The sequence below is a fragment of the Mixophyes fleayi genome, chromosome 2 (genome assembly GCF_038048845.1).
Source record: "Mixophyes fleayi isolate aMixFle1 chromosome 2, aMixFle1.hap1, whole genome shotgun sequence".
NCBI classification, from domain to species: Eukaryota; Metazoa; Chordata; class Amphibia; order Anura; family Limnodynastidae; genus Mixophyes; species Mixophyes fleayi.
In genome coordinates, this window is record NC_134403.1 from 267,856,822 (window position 1) to 267,876,182 (window position 19,361).

General features: G+C 38.7%; 1 protein-coding gene across 5 annotated transcripts in view; it reads right to left on the reverse strand.

Annotated features, from left to right (window-relative positions):
* Window positions 1-434: 434 nt before the first annotated feature.
* LOC142138983 (polymeric immunoglobulin receptor-like) overlaps window positions 435-19,361 on the reverse strand; it is an 85,564-nt gene continuing 66,637 nt past the window's right edge. For all 5 annotated transcript variants that reach the window (XM_075196175.1, XM_075196176.1, XM_075196177.1 and 2 more), the window contains 8 exons: window positions 17,381-17,710; window positions 12,217-12,552; window positions 11,801-12,109; window positions 9,388-9,478; window positions 6,850-6,965; window positions 4,533-4,652; window positions 4,412-4,434; window positions 435-2,686 (listed from right to left, as the gene is read on the reverse strand). In XM_075196175.1, the coding sequence (XP_075052276.1) occupies window positions 2,609-2,686; window positions 4,412-4,434; window positions 4,533-4,652; window positions 6,850-6,965; window positions 9,388-9,478; window positions 11,801-12,109; window positions 12,217-12,552; window positions 17,381-17,710 (1,403 nt within the window). In that variant the 3' untranslated portion in view covers window positions 435-2,608. The remainder of the gene's footprint in view (window positions 2,687-4,411; window positions 4,435-4,532; window positions 4,653-6,849; window positions 6,966-9,387; window positions 9,479-11,800; window positions 12,110-12,216; window positions 12,553-17,380; window positions 17,711-19,361) is intronic.

Genomic DNA, 19,361 nt, shown 5'->3' on the forward strand with positions numbered 1-19,361 from the left:
CTTCCAACATTGTTTTGCAACTTTGAAAACCCTGTGGATGACTCTGATATTTGAAATGGGATTAATATATGTCCTCCTGTGCTTCACTCTACTAATTCATATGTGCCACAACATTTATATTGTTTATGTACATTTATAGTATTTTCTCTATAGATTGCTGAAATATTATGGAGTAGTCATACCATAATTTTTTATCCACAATTCAATTAATAATTAATACTAATAATCTGAAGCAATAATTAAAAAAGTATACTAGGTACAAGTAATTTTACATTAAATTTTAAACTTTACTGTTAAGGTAACTTATTCTGACCTCCTTTTGACCAGTCAATGCAACACTTCCTTTGAAAATGAATTGCTAAATTTAGGGAGAAATAAGACAAATCCTCGTTTTTAAATTGACCAATGGAATAAATGAATGATGTCTGAAACCATTTGCTGTAGACACAAAATATTTTTAATTCAATTTGAAAGTAAGGCACACATTGCAAAATCATTTTATGCTATAAGAACAACTTCAATATCAATAATTATTTTGAAATGTGATTCCGGTGTGATTTCTAAACTATATTGTGGAAAACAAAAAGATTTTCATCCACTTAAAATCAGCTTCAACAATCACCTCTTTAAATGATAGATTCATAATAAAGGACAAGTAGACATAAAAGTTAACTATTAGCAGCTTAAATCAGAAGATAATCATTTTACTTACAATTCAAAATGGTACATTGAAGTATAATAACTGTTGTATGACATTGGTCAGTTTTGGGAAACAGAGGCAAAACCTGCGACTGATACTTTTTCCCCCAGAAATACTTATGTATACCCAGACGTCGAAATGTAAATTTAGAATTGGCAGTATGGAAAAATTAATTGAATGGAATTTGATAGTTTAACAATTAAACCAGTAGGAGAAGTAGTGGTATGGCTTATCACCATATACCATCCCACTTCAACCACTGTGTGTACCACCTTATACGACAATGCTTAATAAAACATTTGCAATATTCTTTATACTGTACCATCAGGGCCAACACATACCCCATTGATGACCTTTCTTGTTGTGTGCCACCACTCAAAGAGGTGTTGTCCCACCCCCACTTCTTATTTTGTGTTAGCGGTTATGGGACATCTTAGGAGTGTGGCATTAGGCTGTGACATCACAGCCCAATGCAGCACTTCCAGCCCAGTGATACTGTGTAACTCATTCAGTGTTTTAGTTGCCTCTTAAATCTTGACACTGTAGGTGAACGCCTAGGATTGCCTAGTGGTAGTTTCACCCCTGTGTATTAAACAAATATAGATATTGAAATTATGAATTGAAATCTAAACTTAGTTGAAACTCTTATTATAGTCAGTTGATCACTCATTAGTAACTCAATTCCTAGTTTTATGAATACAAGTTTCTTATATGTATGAATGTCTGGCTTGCAGGTTAATCAAAAGTAGAAGCAAATACTGCTTCAGAGTCATCCACTGAAATATAGCAAAACAAATAAGGCATATTTATTATTATTTCCTATGCTTCTGCTAATAAAGAATTATTACAATCATTATAATTTTTTAGAACACAAAGATTTTTAAAACACTTACTTTCTCTGGCCCCCACATAGTGGCTATGACAATTCTTGCCATCCTAGGACTGTTGGACTCTATTATACTGTAATATTGTTGAAATTTCTGTCAGATCCTAGATATGCATCCTAGATATCTAAGGCCCATATGCTTAATGTGGCAGCAGATCGAAGGGTGGTAAATATGGATTGGGCTTATTGTGAAATAAGTTGTACAAGAATGGTTAATGTGTTAGCATTCTCCGAGCACCTGTGAGTTTGGGCATAGATTCCCTATTTTCTGCTTCAACCAATGGTGCAATCCAGTCACAATAACACACCACTCATTCTATGTCATTGGTAGTGGGGCAAAGGTAAGAGTGAATGAAGCAATCAACACACTCAGACTGGCACTTATCGTGCCATTTTTCCTCTCTTTGGGAGAAGCACAGTGTGATCGATGCACTTGAAGTTGAACTGCTGGATCTGTGCAACTTAGTCCCCAGCATGTGTAGTGCACAGATCTGGCTATGTCATGATCAGAATGAGCCATCAGACTGCATTGTGTTTGGCTGGATTTTTAGTGTCTTCTAAACACTTTTACTTATACTACTTTATCTTACAATGTTAAGCTACAGTATTTTCTTTTAAATGAAAAATGCATTGATAGAATGCATGTCTCTTTATCTAATTGCTCATTGTTTGTTTATTGTTAATGCAAACTCACAAGTAACATAATTCACCCCAAAAGTGTTTTATTTACTGTTTGGCCACAGGGACTATTAGAGTAGAACACAAACGCTCAAAGGCTCCATCTCTATTTTACCTTAAAGCATGCGCTATGGAAAAACATCACATTTGTCACTCTTAAGACAACAGAACAATTACCTTCTCATGAAAAAACTCAGGTATTTGAGTTGTTACAGTTCGATTATCACAACAGTTATAGAAATAGAACTTTGCTGTAGCTGTGATTGGTGAATATAACTAATGATTGTGCATATAATTGTTATTTGGTGCTGTTGTGTAACTATGTGGAACCTAAAGAAAGAGCTTTAGGAAGTAAGAGCCTCATTTGGGGACCCATTATGTTGGATAAGGAAGCTGGAATAATCAAGTTCCTCCTGGGATCCCTGTAATAGCAGAAAACAAATAATTATTATGTGAAAATGATGGTTATGTCGGTATTACACTTTACATATGCTTCATGTTCTCATTTCTGAAACATTGTGTGCAAAATATAAGTCACAACAATTCAGCCTTACCTGCTGAAGTCTATTACTACTTTGACTCTTTGAGCCGACCATCAACTTAAGAGTTATGCACAACTTTTATTATATTTTTCATTTTATAAATTTGCATTACCCCATCAAAGGGGATGGACTGCCACTAACAGAAAATAAATTAATCTCTACATTTTATTCATTCAATAACTGAGAGAATTCAATTATTTAAAATAATGGGTCTTTCTGGACTGAAAGGAGTGGCTCGTGACCGGTTGTAAGATGTAAAATGCATCACAAGTCTCTGAAGTGTTTCCCAGTCTGATTTAAAAAAAAAAAAGAATCTGCTTTTCCTCTGCTGTGCTTGGCCCACCTCTTTAATGATTTGCATATCTTTGTTATTATATTTTTCAGCTGTGTTCTTGTTAAAGGAAAGCAATTCCAAATGTAATTCCCTTAATACCCTCACCCGCCTATTAACTTGAGCTTTACTAATCTATTCCAACAGCATAACTCTCAGCTGTCCTGATTTCAGTGGGACATGTTTGCCCCGCGGATGGGAATGTTGGGGAAAGGGAGGTATCTAATGGACAGTCTTTTGCTTTACAGTGTTAGGCAGCCCTCTGTGACATGGCAATACCCCCGTTGTAACATGGTTATGCCCCCTGTCCCGCTGCCAGGGACAGACTTGTTGGGGGGTATGCAACAGACTGTGGTAGGCAGATATTGCTCTAGAACACTACTTGATAAGTATAATTTATTTAAACCATGAGGCAGCATAAAAGGTCTGAGCAACAAGTGTAAATAGTATATGAAACAAAAATAGGTCAATTTTAACCCCACTAGTTGATTAGCAATAACAGCAAACTACTGTGGTTTTGTAGCACTGTGGAAGCAACAAGCGTTTGTAACTAAATCTGGCCACATGTGCTGTGATACTATAACTGATATCAGGCAATTGGCCCAATATCACAGAGTGTAGCCTGAGAATGATCCAGTTAAAATCAATAGGATCACTATTCCACGGAGGAGAAAATACTGCCACACATAACAGGTCCCAGTGCCGAAGTTATCTGCCTCTTTGCTCCAATGCTAAATAACCTGATCTCAGGCTATTCACATGTGTGGACAAATTGAATAGTGATCCTGTTGCTCATCTCTTAGAGTTGATTGTTAAAGTATAGCCACTAGTGCAATACTGTATATGCACAAATAATTAAGTACTAGTACTACTACTGCTAGTACTGCAATTACTACTGTTATGTTTAAAAATAGCAAACAATATACACAGCTATAGAGAACTGAAGCCAGAGGTAAATAAGTGGGAAGTTCTGTGTAGTAGACTCTAATAAAAAGGTATATAGAGTGGTAGATGTTTTTAAAAGCCAAATGCACATCAAGAAACGTGAAACTTCCTTAGAGTGTTATGTGTCTACACAGGAAGTTAGCTATTACACAAGTAGACATAGGCACGTGATTGATCACGACCTTCTTAAATAGCAATTAGAGCCTGCTCATACAGTGTAAGAATGAACAGTCATATAGGAGTGATAAAGATGCATTTATAGCTGAATAGACAGTATTGAATGTATAATGTGTCCTAACAATTCTTAACTTAATGTTTATATAACTTACCTTTTTTTTGATCTTTGGTCCATCTGAAAACATAGACAAATCCCAAACATTAAAAAAGTTAATATCTGTTCATCAAGAGCGCTATTTAAAGACAACATAAATGTAATATTACAATTATTGCCTTTTGAGTGGCTTATGTCAGTTTCTTCTGTTTCAATTACAGCTGGGTTTTCCTTGCCAATACCATTGTCGAGATCAGTCAAGCTTATATTAGTCCTGTAACTTCCAACAGAGACTAAATCTGTTATAAAAGAAAGGATATTTTTCAAAGACAATTAAGACTTTAGGGCATGTCAACAATACAGGATATAAACTTACACACATCCTAGCCAACCCTGAGTGTTTACTCTGCCTTTTTAGTTACATTTAATAGGAAGTACACTTGTTCTATACAATGAACATTAAAACAAGCTATATTAACTTAGCTCAAGAAACAGACACACGGACATCCTGGAGTGGAGCAACCTTTCTCTTCTATCAGAAAAGATCTTGGAACTTTTGGCCCAGGTAGCAGACAAGAGTAAATGGCCTATGGTATCCTATCATCACTTACATATTTACAGGAATTAGCTGTAATGGGTAGCAACGCTAATATGGCTAACCATGTTGATTCAGTATATGTGCCCCTATCTGTGAAAACATATAGAGGAATTAGCTATATGATGGTTTTTATGGGGTAGCTGATGGCAATGATGACATCCCACTCCCTTCTCGCTTAGTTTTTTTTTTTTTCATTCATGAGGGCTGAAACTGGCTCCCTAAAAAACAGAATGGCAGTCATGGGTGATGCCATCTACTGTAATGTTACCCATTGGGGGGAATTCAATTAGCTATAAAGTGTCTCCAGAACATCCGTGAGACAGGTGGAAATTTCTGCAAATCTCTGCTCATTTTTCCAATAATTGCCGGCAATGTGCGTGTCACTATGTCCACGCGCCACATCGCCGGCAACTAAATCTCCTCCATTGTGTTGGCATTGGTGATGTCACACATATTGTTGATTTTGATTATGTCACTCATAGTGAACTCCTAAAATTTGTTACTTATTGTGGCGTCAACAATTGCATGTAATCAGTGATATCAATCCCTCTGTCATACGTTATCATCGCTGATAGCACCCGTTGTAATATGTAATCAGTAATGTATTCAGTGATGACAGCCATTGTGATGTTATCAGTGATACCATCTATTTCACTGTCACCCATTGTGGTGTAAAATTGCCAGTCATTTTTGTGCCACCTATTGTATACCCCCTCATTGTGATGTCATTAATGATGTCAGACATTCTGAAGTATTGGTACTTTTTGTTCATTGTTCTGTATGGTTTCACCCTGTATAGTCTACTGTTAGTACTGTGTGTGTGGCGCTGCGGATACCCTGTGGCGCCTAAAAAATAAATGATAATAATAATAATAATAATAATAATAATAGTGTCACTCTTAGTGATGACATAGGTGATTTTATCCATTGCAGTATAATTAATTATGTCACTGATTATACTGCTGGTCGTGGTATAATAAACAATATCATTGGCATTTATTGTGTTGTCACCCATTTGATATCCCTCATTGTGAGGTCATTAGTGATGTCAGACAATCTGATGTCACTCTTTGTGATGTAATCAGTAATGGCACATTTGATGTTATAGGTGATGCCACCCATTGTAGTATAATTACTGATGTCACTGATTGTACATCATCAGTGATAATCCCTATTATGAAATCTCCAGTTGTGGTATCGTAAACGTTGCCACTTATTGTGGTGTCATCCATTTGATATCACTCAGTGTGATGTCAGCACTTTGAAGTCATTATTATTATGTCATTGATTATGTCATCTATGAACATCAGATATTTGCAGTCATAGCAGATGAAGGATTATACTATGTAAAGAGTTCCTGAGCCGGTATAAAAACTCTGAAAAGTATAAAATAGTTAAAAAAAATATTTATCCATACATAAATACATTCCATTGCCTATTTCTCCTGCACTGGACTAAACAGAGTACTCAGACTATGCCTCACTATTGTCCAACAGCTGCACCTACTTTTACAATGTATAATAAACCATTGAACATTTCAGAAGATCTCAATTCATGTATCTAAATACATTAGATTAAATATCACTCTGCCACCTAAAGTAATTTAGAATGTGCAAAGCCCTTACTCCAAGATCTCTAGAACACAAAGATCCTCTCAGCCCCAGTGCTGCTTTGGTACATTGTGAAGTTCTTGAGCTGAAAAATAAAGTTCATGCTTCCAGTCTTAACCAAACATTCCAGGGAAGTCCTCATTGGGGTTTTTCAGGCTTCTTTGGTTAAAACCAAAAAATCGGATCCTAAGTATAATTTATTTTATAATGCACAAATGGCAATTTACACTAAGAAATGCAAAGACATTCATTGCTAGTCTAGTGTTATACTTTATACAGTTTACTTGCCTGAATTCTTCCTTCTTCTCATTCTGAAGAAAATGAAAACAGCAGAAACCACCAGGAAAGCAGCACATACGGAGACAACGGCAGCAACAACTGTGCTGTTCCTGCTACTGTCAGAGCTAGGAGGAGACAGAAATATTATTCACTATATAGGAGATAAATGATTCTGTGCTTCCATATGGTTTTCTGCTACTGAGTTTACTCCTTTACAAACACTTTTGTGATATATTGGTAAAGATAACAATTGGCCCATAAGTGAATTAATAATTACCCCCCCCCATAATAATTAAATATTGATTGTTACAATAATTCATAAGTCAATGGTGCCTCCTCTCATTTTATGATTGGCAAGATATCTCAAACAGCAAGCAATCTCCCCTCTTGTAAATCCAAGGGTTTGTATTTTTATCATGTTAAAAATAGGGATGGTGTTTTGTAATGTTCTGTAAAAACTGTGATTTTTCAGGTGGTTTACTGACTGTTAGCTTTTTAGCCGTAAACTGTCATTTTCTTCAAGTAAATCTAGCCCAAAGTCTATAATAAATTATTTTTTAACGTCAAACAAATTCAATCCTTAGCCTTCTGAAAGCATGAATTACATAGTTACCAAAAAGTGAAATTATTTATTTATATTTATTATGATGAGTCGTTTTGGGCCCTTACTAAATGAATCCACAACATAAGTTATATTGCAATTTTGAGTCATTACGCTACTAATCATTACGCTACTAATCATTACGTAATTAATAATTATGCTACTAATCACTGTGCAACCAATCATTACGCTACTAATCATTACACTGCTAATAATTACGCAACTAATCACCGCGCAACTAATCATTATGCAACTAATCATTGCACAACTAATCATTGCGCAACTAATCTTTACGCAACTAATCATTACGCAACTAATCATTACGTTACTAATCATTAAACTACTAATCATTACGCAACTAATCATTGCGCAACTAATCATTATGCTACTAATCATTTCGCTAATCATTACGCTAGTATGCCACTAATCATTACAAATTGTAATCCATTGTAAAACATGGATGAAGTGTGCCCTAAGGGCTTCTAGCTACATGTAATTTTGTACATAGCATGAAAAACAAAAAAAATCTCGACTTGAACCTCATTGGTTCAACAGATCTAAACAGGTCTAATGGTTCAATAACACTGGAATAATGACTCATATTAATACTCATAACAAAATACTGGAAGTTTGGTTTTAGTATCCAATTGTTCTTGATTTCCAGCGACAGCCCACTGTATTAATGTCTGCAAAAATACTGGAGGTTACATTCACTACTTTGTGCAAAACCAGCATAGAAGCACTGGCAGAGAAGAGCAAATGCAGGCCGAGTACACTAAAGCCGTGTTCACACAAATGCATACTGATAGGAGGTGTATATCTTGTACATGCTATAGGACAGGTGCAAACACGCACTGATTATGATTGAAAACCAGGTTCATATGCTTCTGATGAAGATGTGGATGTATCTGTATGTGTATGGCTCAGCATATGTGCTGGAATACGGCCATTTTCTGGGATTTTTTAAGAGTTACTTCAGGTTAGCATCCATCTCTGAATCAGGCCCAAGACCTGTAAAGCGTACTGTTTGCTAACCGTCCTTTAGTGATTTCAGGTGATTCTTCACACGCTGGACAGTGTAGTTTTTTCCTTTTACCCAGCATTCCCTGTATCCCTCACTTTTTTAGAAAGCTGACAGAGGAGCAATATGGCTGTATATGGCTGTATAGCTATCTTAGAAAAAGAGATGTTAAAGCTCCAGAGAGACAAAAAGTTTGTGATTGCCCTCAGAACATAAAAAGTTAGGTAGTGTAGGATTGTATCAGTATAGAGCACTCTAGATTCCATATTTGAAGCTGACTGTGACAGTTCCTGAGACAACAACAGCAGTCTCTCAAGTTTGCCACCTGAGGTGCAACATTGTGCTGTATAAGAGTCAAGTCTAACCCCCCCCCCACACACACACACACATCAGTACGTGACTCCCAGATCTGTCTGAAAGCCAACAGGTGAACATCATGATGATAAGCATCTGCAGACCCTAGGGGGAATAATTGCTAGATATTATACCACCTTAATACGTACTCCTTATAAAGAAAATGGTATTTCACATAACCAGCAACCATTGCCTGCATTTTATAAATTTTAGCCATAGTTGCCTACTCTCCCGAAATTTTAGGAGTTCTCCCGGACTCCTGAGAGAGCAGGCAAAAATCCTGGATCCAGATTTTGGCGTTGTTGAAGATGGCGGGGGGCGTGGCTAAATGTGCCATCGTGGCCCTGCCCCCTGCTGCGATTGGATAAAATTGCCTGAGATTGACAGGAGCAGAGTCTAATGGTGCCCCGCGCATGGCCACGCCCCCCTCGATGGAACCCCTCCCGGAAAGCTGCCTGCAAAAGTAGGCAAGTATGTTTTTAACTGAAAATTACTGATATGGGTATTGATCCCCTGTAAATTCTTCATTTTCAGTAAATAAATATTTTAATAAATACTGTTCACTACAGACCTGGGAGGAGTGACAATCACTTGAATATTTCTGTTTTCACCAACATTGCCACGTGGATTAATGTTACTCCTGGGTTCGATTCTGATGGGATCTAAAATAAGAAAAAAAATGTATTAGTAACTTCTTAACATCTGAGACTTTGTAATCCGTGTTTTTATACTACATTACACTACTATGTTTACACTACACACTACAAACATGTTGTTATCTCATAATTGAGCACAGTGTGACTGCTTTTACAACACATCAAAGATTAACCACACTATAAGCCTGTCATTTTATGCTGAAATAAAATTTATATTTATTCAGAATGCTGAATTATTAAGGTTAATAATGTAATTTCATGAAAAGTTTTGCTTTTCTAATGATAGAAATATAGATTGATAAGATTGATTTTGAGAAGGATATGGCATCTTTTTAGCAGAGCTTTTTGTATCATGTACTCCTTTATAACTGCAAATATTAATCAAGATTCCTTTGATGTTTGTTCATTTGTAAAAATGTAAGGTGTGTTATTTTATACCAAGTTCTCCTTAATGGGAATAAATGTATCCCAAGCAACCTTGTATCTTTAAATATTAAAACACTCCATTTAATTGGTTCTTTATAAGTTTATAGTCTACTAATACATTAAACTGTTATCGTTTCTTTGCTTTTTGGATAAGATCAAGTATAGTTCTGTCCTAGGAGGGTAAGTTGGGGCCCTCTCATAATGAGAGGTCCTCTTTCCTAAAGGCTGGTAATAAAAAAGCCTGGGATGAAGCACCCTCGGAGTAGCGATCCAGGGGTGACTGATAATCAAATTGGTCACTCACTGTGAAAGAGTACAGAATGTAACAAATGAGTCCTACTTTTGTTTGCACTAGAGGTCCTTTGCCTGGCCTTTTGGCTGGGCAGAACAATTTTTATATTGCCTATCCGGAATTCTAGGGCTGTGTAATCCCAGCACATATTTCTTTTTCTCCCTGTTTGTCAATGCACTTCTATTTTTGTTTTTTTCACAGATAGAGGGGTGCAGGCACCCTTATGAACTCCGATTCATTATACCTCAGATGTCTCTGAAGCATAATGAATGTCCAAAGTGCAATGTTCTTTTAATATAGTCTCCAGAATATCAAAAACTCAGAGGATTAAGCACCCTTCAAGATCTGATCGGACACCAAGACCAAAAGTGTTACTTTGTATACCAACTGGCGGACATCGGTATAATAATGTCGAAAGCCCATATACCACCAACAATAGGTGAGTGTCTTTTTAACATTTGAATAAAATTGATGAATCACACAGTATACAGTGTTGTCTATCTCTTTGTTGTTTTCGGTTCCAGTACTGGAGTTTTAAGGATCTACACGTGCCTAAGCGACTTTTCCATATATTAGATGATCCATAGAAGCAAGGTAGTTGGTTTCTCTGTTTCCTGACTGCTGTCTCCTGATCCTCAGAAGTCAACATTTTTCCAAAATTCTAGCAAATAAAGGGTTATTGGCATTAAAGCAGCAATTCCACATTTTTTTCTCTCTAAATAGCAAGTTAAATATCTTTTAAGCATGTATCTGAAGAGTAGACAAGTTTGGCTGCTAGTCACAATCCCAAACTCATAAACTCTCAATAATAGCATGAGGTAGTGGAGGATTCAGCTTAAGACAAGGTCATCGGAGGGAGACAGACATGAGGCATAAGTAGGAGAGGACCTGGTCTGCGAGAGTTTACATTCTAGATGAAAGAAGTAATGAGAGGCTGTAGGTGCAAATGGGGTAAAAGTGAATGCGGTGAACAGATGAGACAGATGGAGTAGATAGGGCTTTAAGGGGTAGGGTAGGCAAGCATGAAGACGACAAGACCCCTGAAAATAAAGATTTGAGTAACACAGGCATAAGTTAATTAATAGCCCATAGTGTATCATGGCATTTTGCAATATGTCCAATGGAGGTGCCAGCTGCCCGAGGGTTTGGGGAGGGAAAGGGAGAGACAGATTTAAGTGCTTGTGTATACAGGAGGTTCTTTCGATCCATCAGTATTTTTTCTGAGCTGACTGTAGTTAATATAGTATTTATAAATTGTTATGTCTACAGATGTACTGTGTATTTGGGTGGGTTTAATCCTTTACTATCTATTGTGTCCACTTTACTTCAAGAAGTGACAGCAATTGTCATATATCTAAGTTAGCTTTCCTCACATCTGCAAATATTGCAAAAAGCGTTTGGATCAACTTTTAACATAGTGATGCCTAGATTGATAGAAAACAAATGAAGAGGCAAGATGAAAAAAACATATTAGTGATATAAATGTATTTTTTGCATATTTATTACAATCTTGCAAGAGCCTGCATTCTATTTCAGGTAGTGAACTATAATTCCCTTTAAAAAAAAAAATGTTAAAATCTGTGACATCAATCATGTCAATCAAAACTCACCTTTAACTCTTATTTGCATTGCAATAGTCTCCCCATATCTTCCAGATTTTATGACTCCACACCAGTACCATCCGCTGTCCTTCTTGGACACTTCATTAAAGGTAAGCAACAATTCTCGATACACACATGAAATGCTGAGCTCATTTTGAACATCATCGTGAGAAGTTACTGGTTTACAGCCAGAGTTACCCCATTTGCACCAGTATTTTTCATGCGATTTAAACCTACACGGATAAGAACAAGGGATTGTGGCTTTTTCCCCAGCAGTGACTTCAATAGTTTTGTTCCCCTTCAATCCTTCAAGATTAACTGTAAACACCAATGAAAAAGTCATATTACTCCATTATTAACTACAATTTTAATTAATTACATTATTAACTTGATTTTTAAATGAAAAAGGCATCTGGTTATTTTACCTCTTTCATCTTCTAAAATCTTTAGTTGTACAGTAGATGTCTGGTCACGCTTTCCGTCAGTCAATACGCACCAGTACCAGCCTTCATCCTCTTTGGTGATCTGGTTCATTAGGATCTGCATAGTGCCATCTGTAGCGTTATCATGAATGACTACTCTTCCTTCATAGGCCTCCCCGACATATCCATCCGTTTTTATGATTGGGTTACAGAATGATTCTTCCAACTTGCACCAAAATTTGTCTGTGTAGTTCTTTTTGGGATTATATTTACACTCAGCAGACACAGACCCACCCAATCTAGAAGACAGTGATCTAGGTCCCTGGGGTATATCAGTTTCTACAAGAAGACAGTAATATTAAATTATAATTTACTACTAAACCTTTTTCATGCATTAGAATTATTTGATTACATCAAGTGATCATGTGCCTCTACAAAATTATTATTTTGAAAGTTTTGTAGAGGCCTATGGGAGCAATACTGCATCCCGTTAGATAGTAGTGTTACTGAATTGTGCTGTACCATTGCATGCTGTACTGTTCAGTTCATGAGTTTTTTTAACTGCAAGTTCCTCAAAGACTACACTCTGATTGGTCGAATCAGGGAAGATTGCATTTGATCCAATTATTTTCAAATAGCTACTGGAGACATCCATACCCATGCTAATCAGTGCTGGTGTTGTGATATGATTAAATAAATAACCAGACTCCAAGCTTCCCCAAAATTTAGCCCAAACCAACTTGTGTAATTGCAGGGAACACACCTTCTATTAAACTAATATATATTATTGCAGATATAGGCAGAGGATTCTTCTAAACCTTCCCAACTGCCTCCTTTGTCCTTTGTCTATTACCTTGCCCTTACATCCAAATATGCCTAATAATAACATGAAATAGGTTAATCTGGACTTTAAGTGGTTAGTGCAAGCGGTACTTACAACAAAAGCAGAAGTTTCCTTTCATCAGTGTGTAAATGAATGTCAAGTGGAGCCTATGGGAAAGATCATTTATTGATCTATGATGTGATGAATTTCTGTTTTTTTTGTTTGCATCTTAGCTATCTTACTTGGTATTTCTTTGATGCAGTCCTCATTATTTAATTTATAAATTTATGTATCTCCTTGATGGAGTGTAATAAAACCGCTCTCATTGTCTACTCGTGAATAGATCCCACAATATACACAAAACAATCCCCTGCGCTAACTAAAAAGAACTGAAGACCAATGTCCTCCAGAAAAGGGTAGCAAGCAGTAAAATGCACTTCACTTCACCCAAACAAAATTTCCGAACAGGGGAAGGAAATATATTAATAAGATCAGACTAAGGGGCCTATTTATTAAACAGTTTTCGGGGATTAAACACTAAATTGGTATTTATGAAAGTAGCATCGCAGCAGATATCATAGATATCTGCTGCTTTGCATCTCCTATCGTTTTACTGAGCACTCCCCATAACAATGTATGGGGAGTGCTCAGTAACGCTATTTAACAATAAATGTAATTGACTTTTCAAACATGTTAATGTATGCCAGTTGAAGCTGGCGTACATTATCATTAATGAAAAGTTTCAGTGCTGTCAGCTCTGCTCCGACGAGCAGAGCTGGACAGTGCATGTGTGGAGGGATCACATGATCCTCCCTGTCACTCACAGCTCTCTCTCTGCAACGATAGTTGCAGAGTGTAACGGATTACTGGATACACTACCTTGATTAGCGCTGGCTTACCTGAGGCGCGGAGTCTAACGATCTCCCCGGTATTCATCAAGAACTGCCGCAAGGCGGGATGGGCTTTGCTGCCAGGAGTCGCAGGTCGCGGTCCTCAGGTTTGCCTCAAGGTGTAGTACAACGGAATAGGAGCAGGATGAGAATAGTTGGACAGGCCGGGTTGGTACACAGGATGGCAGATAAAAGTATAGAGAAAGGAGCGTCAGACAATCCGGGTCAGGAGCACAGGCAAACAGGAAGGTCAGCAAGCCGGGTTGGTACACAGGGGTAACAGAGTCCAGAAGGGTTAAGCAAGCCGGGTCAGTCATTCACTCTCTTTTTCTGCAAACTATAATTGCCGATAGAGAGCAGAGATGTTTGTGCGCATGCCCGAGGTTTTCACTCGGCGCATGCGCACTAGAGTAAGAACAGAACCCCTGTTGACCACATACTGCTTCGGGAACGAAGCAGCTGTGGTAAGTATGTTTTACACTTCACAGGAACAGCAGTTTTTTGGAACTGCTGTTCCTGTGTTGCTTTTTTAATAAATATGAGAAATAGTTCAATCCTTATCAATGCAATAAGGATTGAAAACTATTTTTCATATTTTGCGAGTGATGATAAATGTGCCCCTAAATACAGTAAAGTAGCACTACCCCTATAAATTGCATGAGAAGATAGTTAGTCATACATGCAAGCAGGTGTCCATAGGTTCCAGTGGTAGACTATGTTCTGTGGGTTCTTACTTCACAAGTGCCGGGAAGACGTCAGCCGGCTACATTCCCCATCTGCAGTAGATCCTCTACTGCTATTAGTCTAATTAATAGACATTTCATATAAATTTTCAAGTCCACTGGAGTCTATCTGATCGCAAAGGGGCCGGGAGTTCTAAGGGGTATATTTAAGAAATAACGGTAGTGCACTATCGTGCACTTACCGTGTAAATTAGTCCACGATGTCTCCTACTCAAATTTATTAAAGGTGCATCGCAGCAGATATCATGGATATCTGCTGCTTTGCACTCCTTATCGTTTTTACAACAGTATGGTGACTGCTCCCAGCTCAAATCTAACAAGTTCCGAAAAAACAAGCTGGCGTACATTATCATAATTGAAGAAATCCAATGCTGTCAGCTCTGCTCCGAAGAGCAGAGCTGGACAGCGCATATGTGGAGGGATCACATGATCCTCCCTGTCACTCACAGCTCTCTCTCTGCAATGATAGTTGCAGAGTGTAACGGATTACTGGATACACTACCTTGATTAGCGCTGGCTTACCTGAGGCGCGGAGTCTAACGATCTCCCCGGTATTCATCAAGAACTGCCGCAAGGCGGGATGGGCTTTGCTGCCAGGAGTCGCAGGTCGCGGTCCTCAGGTTTGCCTCAAGGTGTAGTACAGCGGAATAGGAGCAGGATGAGAATAGTTGGACAGGCCGGGTTGGTACACAGGATGGCAGATAAAAGTATAGAGAAAGGAGCGTCAGACAATCCGGGTCAGGAGCACAGGCAAACAGGAAGGTCAGCAAGCCGGGTTGGTACACAGGGGTAACAGAGTCCAGAAGGGTTAAGCAAGCCGGGTCAGTACACAGGAGATCAATACACACAAGGAGCTGAAACCAGGGAGGACACAGGAATCAGGAGCCAGGAACAGGTAAGTTGCTCTGACACTTCTAGAGTGTCAGAGCGCTGTTTAAATAGGAAGTCCAGATTTGAATTCCCCGCCCAGGTCTGGCGGTCATGTGACCGCCGAACCCGGAAGTGCGGCTTCCGGGTCCGACGGAGCGGCGGGGGAGCGAGGAAAGGTAAGTATCGTTACACAGAGAAAGAGAGGGGATCTTTGTTCATTGAAAGGAACGAGGAGAAGACCCAGAGACATTGCTTCCGAAGAGGGGGGGTAAGTATGATTTTTTACAGCACAGAAACAGCTGACTGCTGTTTCTGTGTAGGGTTGTACATAAATGTGAGAAATAGTTCAATCCTTATCATTGCAATAAGGATTGAAAACTACTTTTCACTTTATGTGAATATTGATAAATGTGCCCCTTTAAGAGAGAGGTAGCAGGAATCTGTGTTCAACAACAGCAGCAGAAAGGACCTGTTGATTTATGCGCAGACGCCCAGGAGTCCGGAAATAATAGCAGAAGAGGATTTACTGCAGACGGGGAACGTAGCCGGCTGACGACTTTCCAGCACTTGTGAAGTGAGTACCCACTGAACATAGTCTACCACTGGAACCTATGGACACCTGCTTGCATGTATGACTATCTTCTCATGCAATTTATAGGGGTAGTGCTACTTTACGGTATTTAGTCTGATCTTATTGATATATTTCCTTCCCCTGTTCAGAACTTTCGTTTGGGTGAAGTGAAGTGCATTTGACTGCTTGCTACTCTTTTCTGGAGGACATTGGAATATAGATTTCTTTGCTCATAGGATTCACTCATTGGCGGATTTTTAACATTTTGCTTACTTATGTTCATTGCATGCATTTTTATTTTTATCCTTTTTTGTCTGCAGACCCTCTTTTTTTCTGTTTTGTGACATATTATCTTACTTTCATGTGTTTTTTTTGTTTTAAATGCTGTGTAACATTACTATAGTATTTTTAGATTTAACACCATTGGTCTTCAGTTCTTTTTAGTTAGCGCCGGGGATTGTTTTGTCTATAGTGTGCTTATTTGGAGAGGATTAGGGATCACCTCCCCATTTCCCTATTTGGCAGCTTATTTATGTTTCTTGGTGAGTGCCTGGTGTAGTTAACTCATAAACGATGAGGGATCTATACGGGATCTATATTGCTGATTGGCCTGTCATGGACAGGCACCTTTTCTTTCTGTTCTGCATCATCCTCACATGTTTTTTAAAAAAATCTTAACATTGGATTATTTTTGGATTTCTTCAGGACAAAAAGAAAAAAAAATTACTTTAATTTCTTTTTTTTATATCTAATAAAGGATTTAATACAGTGTCCATGTGTTTATTTCAGTGAGCCACGGCTGCCAGGACATGCTGGCATTTGCACTACTACACTTTATACAATACACTGCATATTATTTTTCCCAATATTTTCACCACTTGCTTTAACCTACCTCAACACTCCTCTTGCCTAATGCTATTCTGGCAGCATGTTGGTCTTTGTAGACTTATCAAAAGCTGTTATCTGTGACTGTAGAAAACTATCTGACTAGCTGAAAGTTATGTGATACCTCTTGCATATCTACAAAGACATGTCAAGGTCATTTCAATGATACTGATCTAACATCAAGCATGGATTTTCTTTTTTTTAAACCTGCAAACTCTCATGATGTTTTGCCTTTTAATTAGTTCTTAATTATGCAGAAATGTGTTGTTCTTTTGTCCCTGTGTTAATTTAGAACAAACAGTGGAAAGGTCTGTTTGTTTTTAGCATTTTAAAATATTTAAAAAAATTCACTGTTTTCTGGTTGGTCAAAACTTATTCTTCTCACCATAATGGATCCTCAAATCAAAATTAGTGGCATCTCCATCTTTTCCATATGTACCCCAACCACAAGCATAGAGCCCAGAGTCTTCATTTCTCAGTTGTGCTATTTTGACAGTAAACCATCCTGGTTCATTTTCATCTGTTTGTAGCAGAATTCTCCCTTGATACACAGAGGCTACTTTTCCCAAGCTATCAATGATATCCATGCAGCCAGCTTTGCCTATCTTGCATAGGTATTTTCGTGCAGCATTTTGTTTTCCAACTTCGCATCTGAATTTCATTGTGCCCCTTAAATGACTATAGAGGAGTTGTGCTTCAGTTGTAAGGACTGAGTCTGTCCAGGAAAAAAAAAATCTTGTTATAATGAATCAACAGGCTTCTATGTGCTTTGAGTGCAAAATAGATTAATTAGTGCACTATTGAAGATGCATTTCTTATTTTATAAAAATATAAGCTATTGCCTGATATACAATACATCAAAATCAGCTTTGTCAAAGTATTTTCAAGAGATGTGTGTGTTCAAGGTTTCTTGAAAATATGTGGAATAAAAACTAGGGGGTAAATTTATCAAGCTGCTGGTTTGAAAAAGTGGAGATGTTGTCTATAGCAACCAATCAGATTCTAGCTTACATTTATTTAGTACATTCAACAAAATGACAGATAGAATCTGATTGGTTTCTATAGGCAACATCTCCACTTTGTCAAACCCACAGATTGATAAATTTATTCCTTAGACTTATTTATATTGGAAAGTGATCGCTATTTCTGTGGACCTGAGCCTAAATAATGCCACCCAACTATTACTGCATTGCATTGTCCAACAACTCTAATAGATAAGGTGAGTGGACTGAGCATTGGGGAGTCGAAATAGAAGAAGGACGAGTTAGTGCAGATACCAGGGCTCTAGGAATAATAGTAATAGACTAATGGAAAATCACTTTCTCTAATGCTAACTAATAACTTTCTCTAACTTTATAACCTTGGACCAGGGCCGGATTTACCGCTAGGCAACCTAGGCACCTGCCTAGGGCCTAGCGGCTCTCAGGGGGCCCTGCTGCTGGGTGACAGGAGCAATTTTAAAAAAACAATTTTGGCCCCTCCCCCGACTCGTGGCACCCCCCACCCGCACGAGTCGGGGGGGGGGTCGGGTGCCGCGAGTTGGGGGAGGGGCCACACGGGGCTAGTGTGGTGGCTGGTCTTCTCCCTCTGTGTTGCATGGGATGTGCACCACATGACAGGTGCCGCCCCATGTGTGAAGGGGAAGTAGACTCCACAGCTCCTAGATGGAAAAAGGTAAGTTGGGGGAGGGGTAGGGTAGTATATTAATAGTGTGTGTATTATGTCTGTGTGAGGGGCCACTGTGTCCGTGTATTATGTGTGTGTGAGGGGCCACTGTCTGTGTGTATTATGTGTGTGAGGGGCCACTGTGTCTGTGTATTATGTGTGTGTGTGTGTGTGAGGGACCACTGCGTGCATGTATTATGTGTGTGTGTGTGTGCGAGGGGCCACTCCGTGCGTGTATTATGTGTGTGAGGGGCCACTGTCTGTGTAGTATGTGTGTGTGAGGGGCCACTGTCTGTGTGTATTATGTGTGTGTGAGGGGCCACTGTGTCTGTGTATTATGTGTGTGTGTGTGTGAGGGGCCACTGCATGCGTGTATTATGTGTGTGTTTGCGAGGGGTCACTGCGTGCGTGTATTATGTGTGTGTGAGGGGCCACTGCGTGCGTGTATTATGTGTGTGTGAGGGGCCACTGTGTGCGTGTATTATGTGTGTGTGAGGGGCCACTGCGTGCATGTATTATGTGTGTGTGTGTGAGGGACCACTGCGTGCTTGTATTATGTGTGTGTGTGCGCGAGAGGCCACTGCGTGCGTGTATTATGTATGTGTGAGGGGCCAGTGTGTGCATGTATTATGTGTGTGTGAGGGGTCACTGTGTGCGTGTATTGTGTGTGTGTGTGTGAGGGGCCACTGCATGCGTGTATT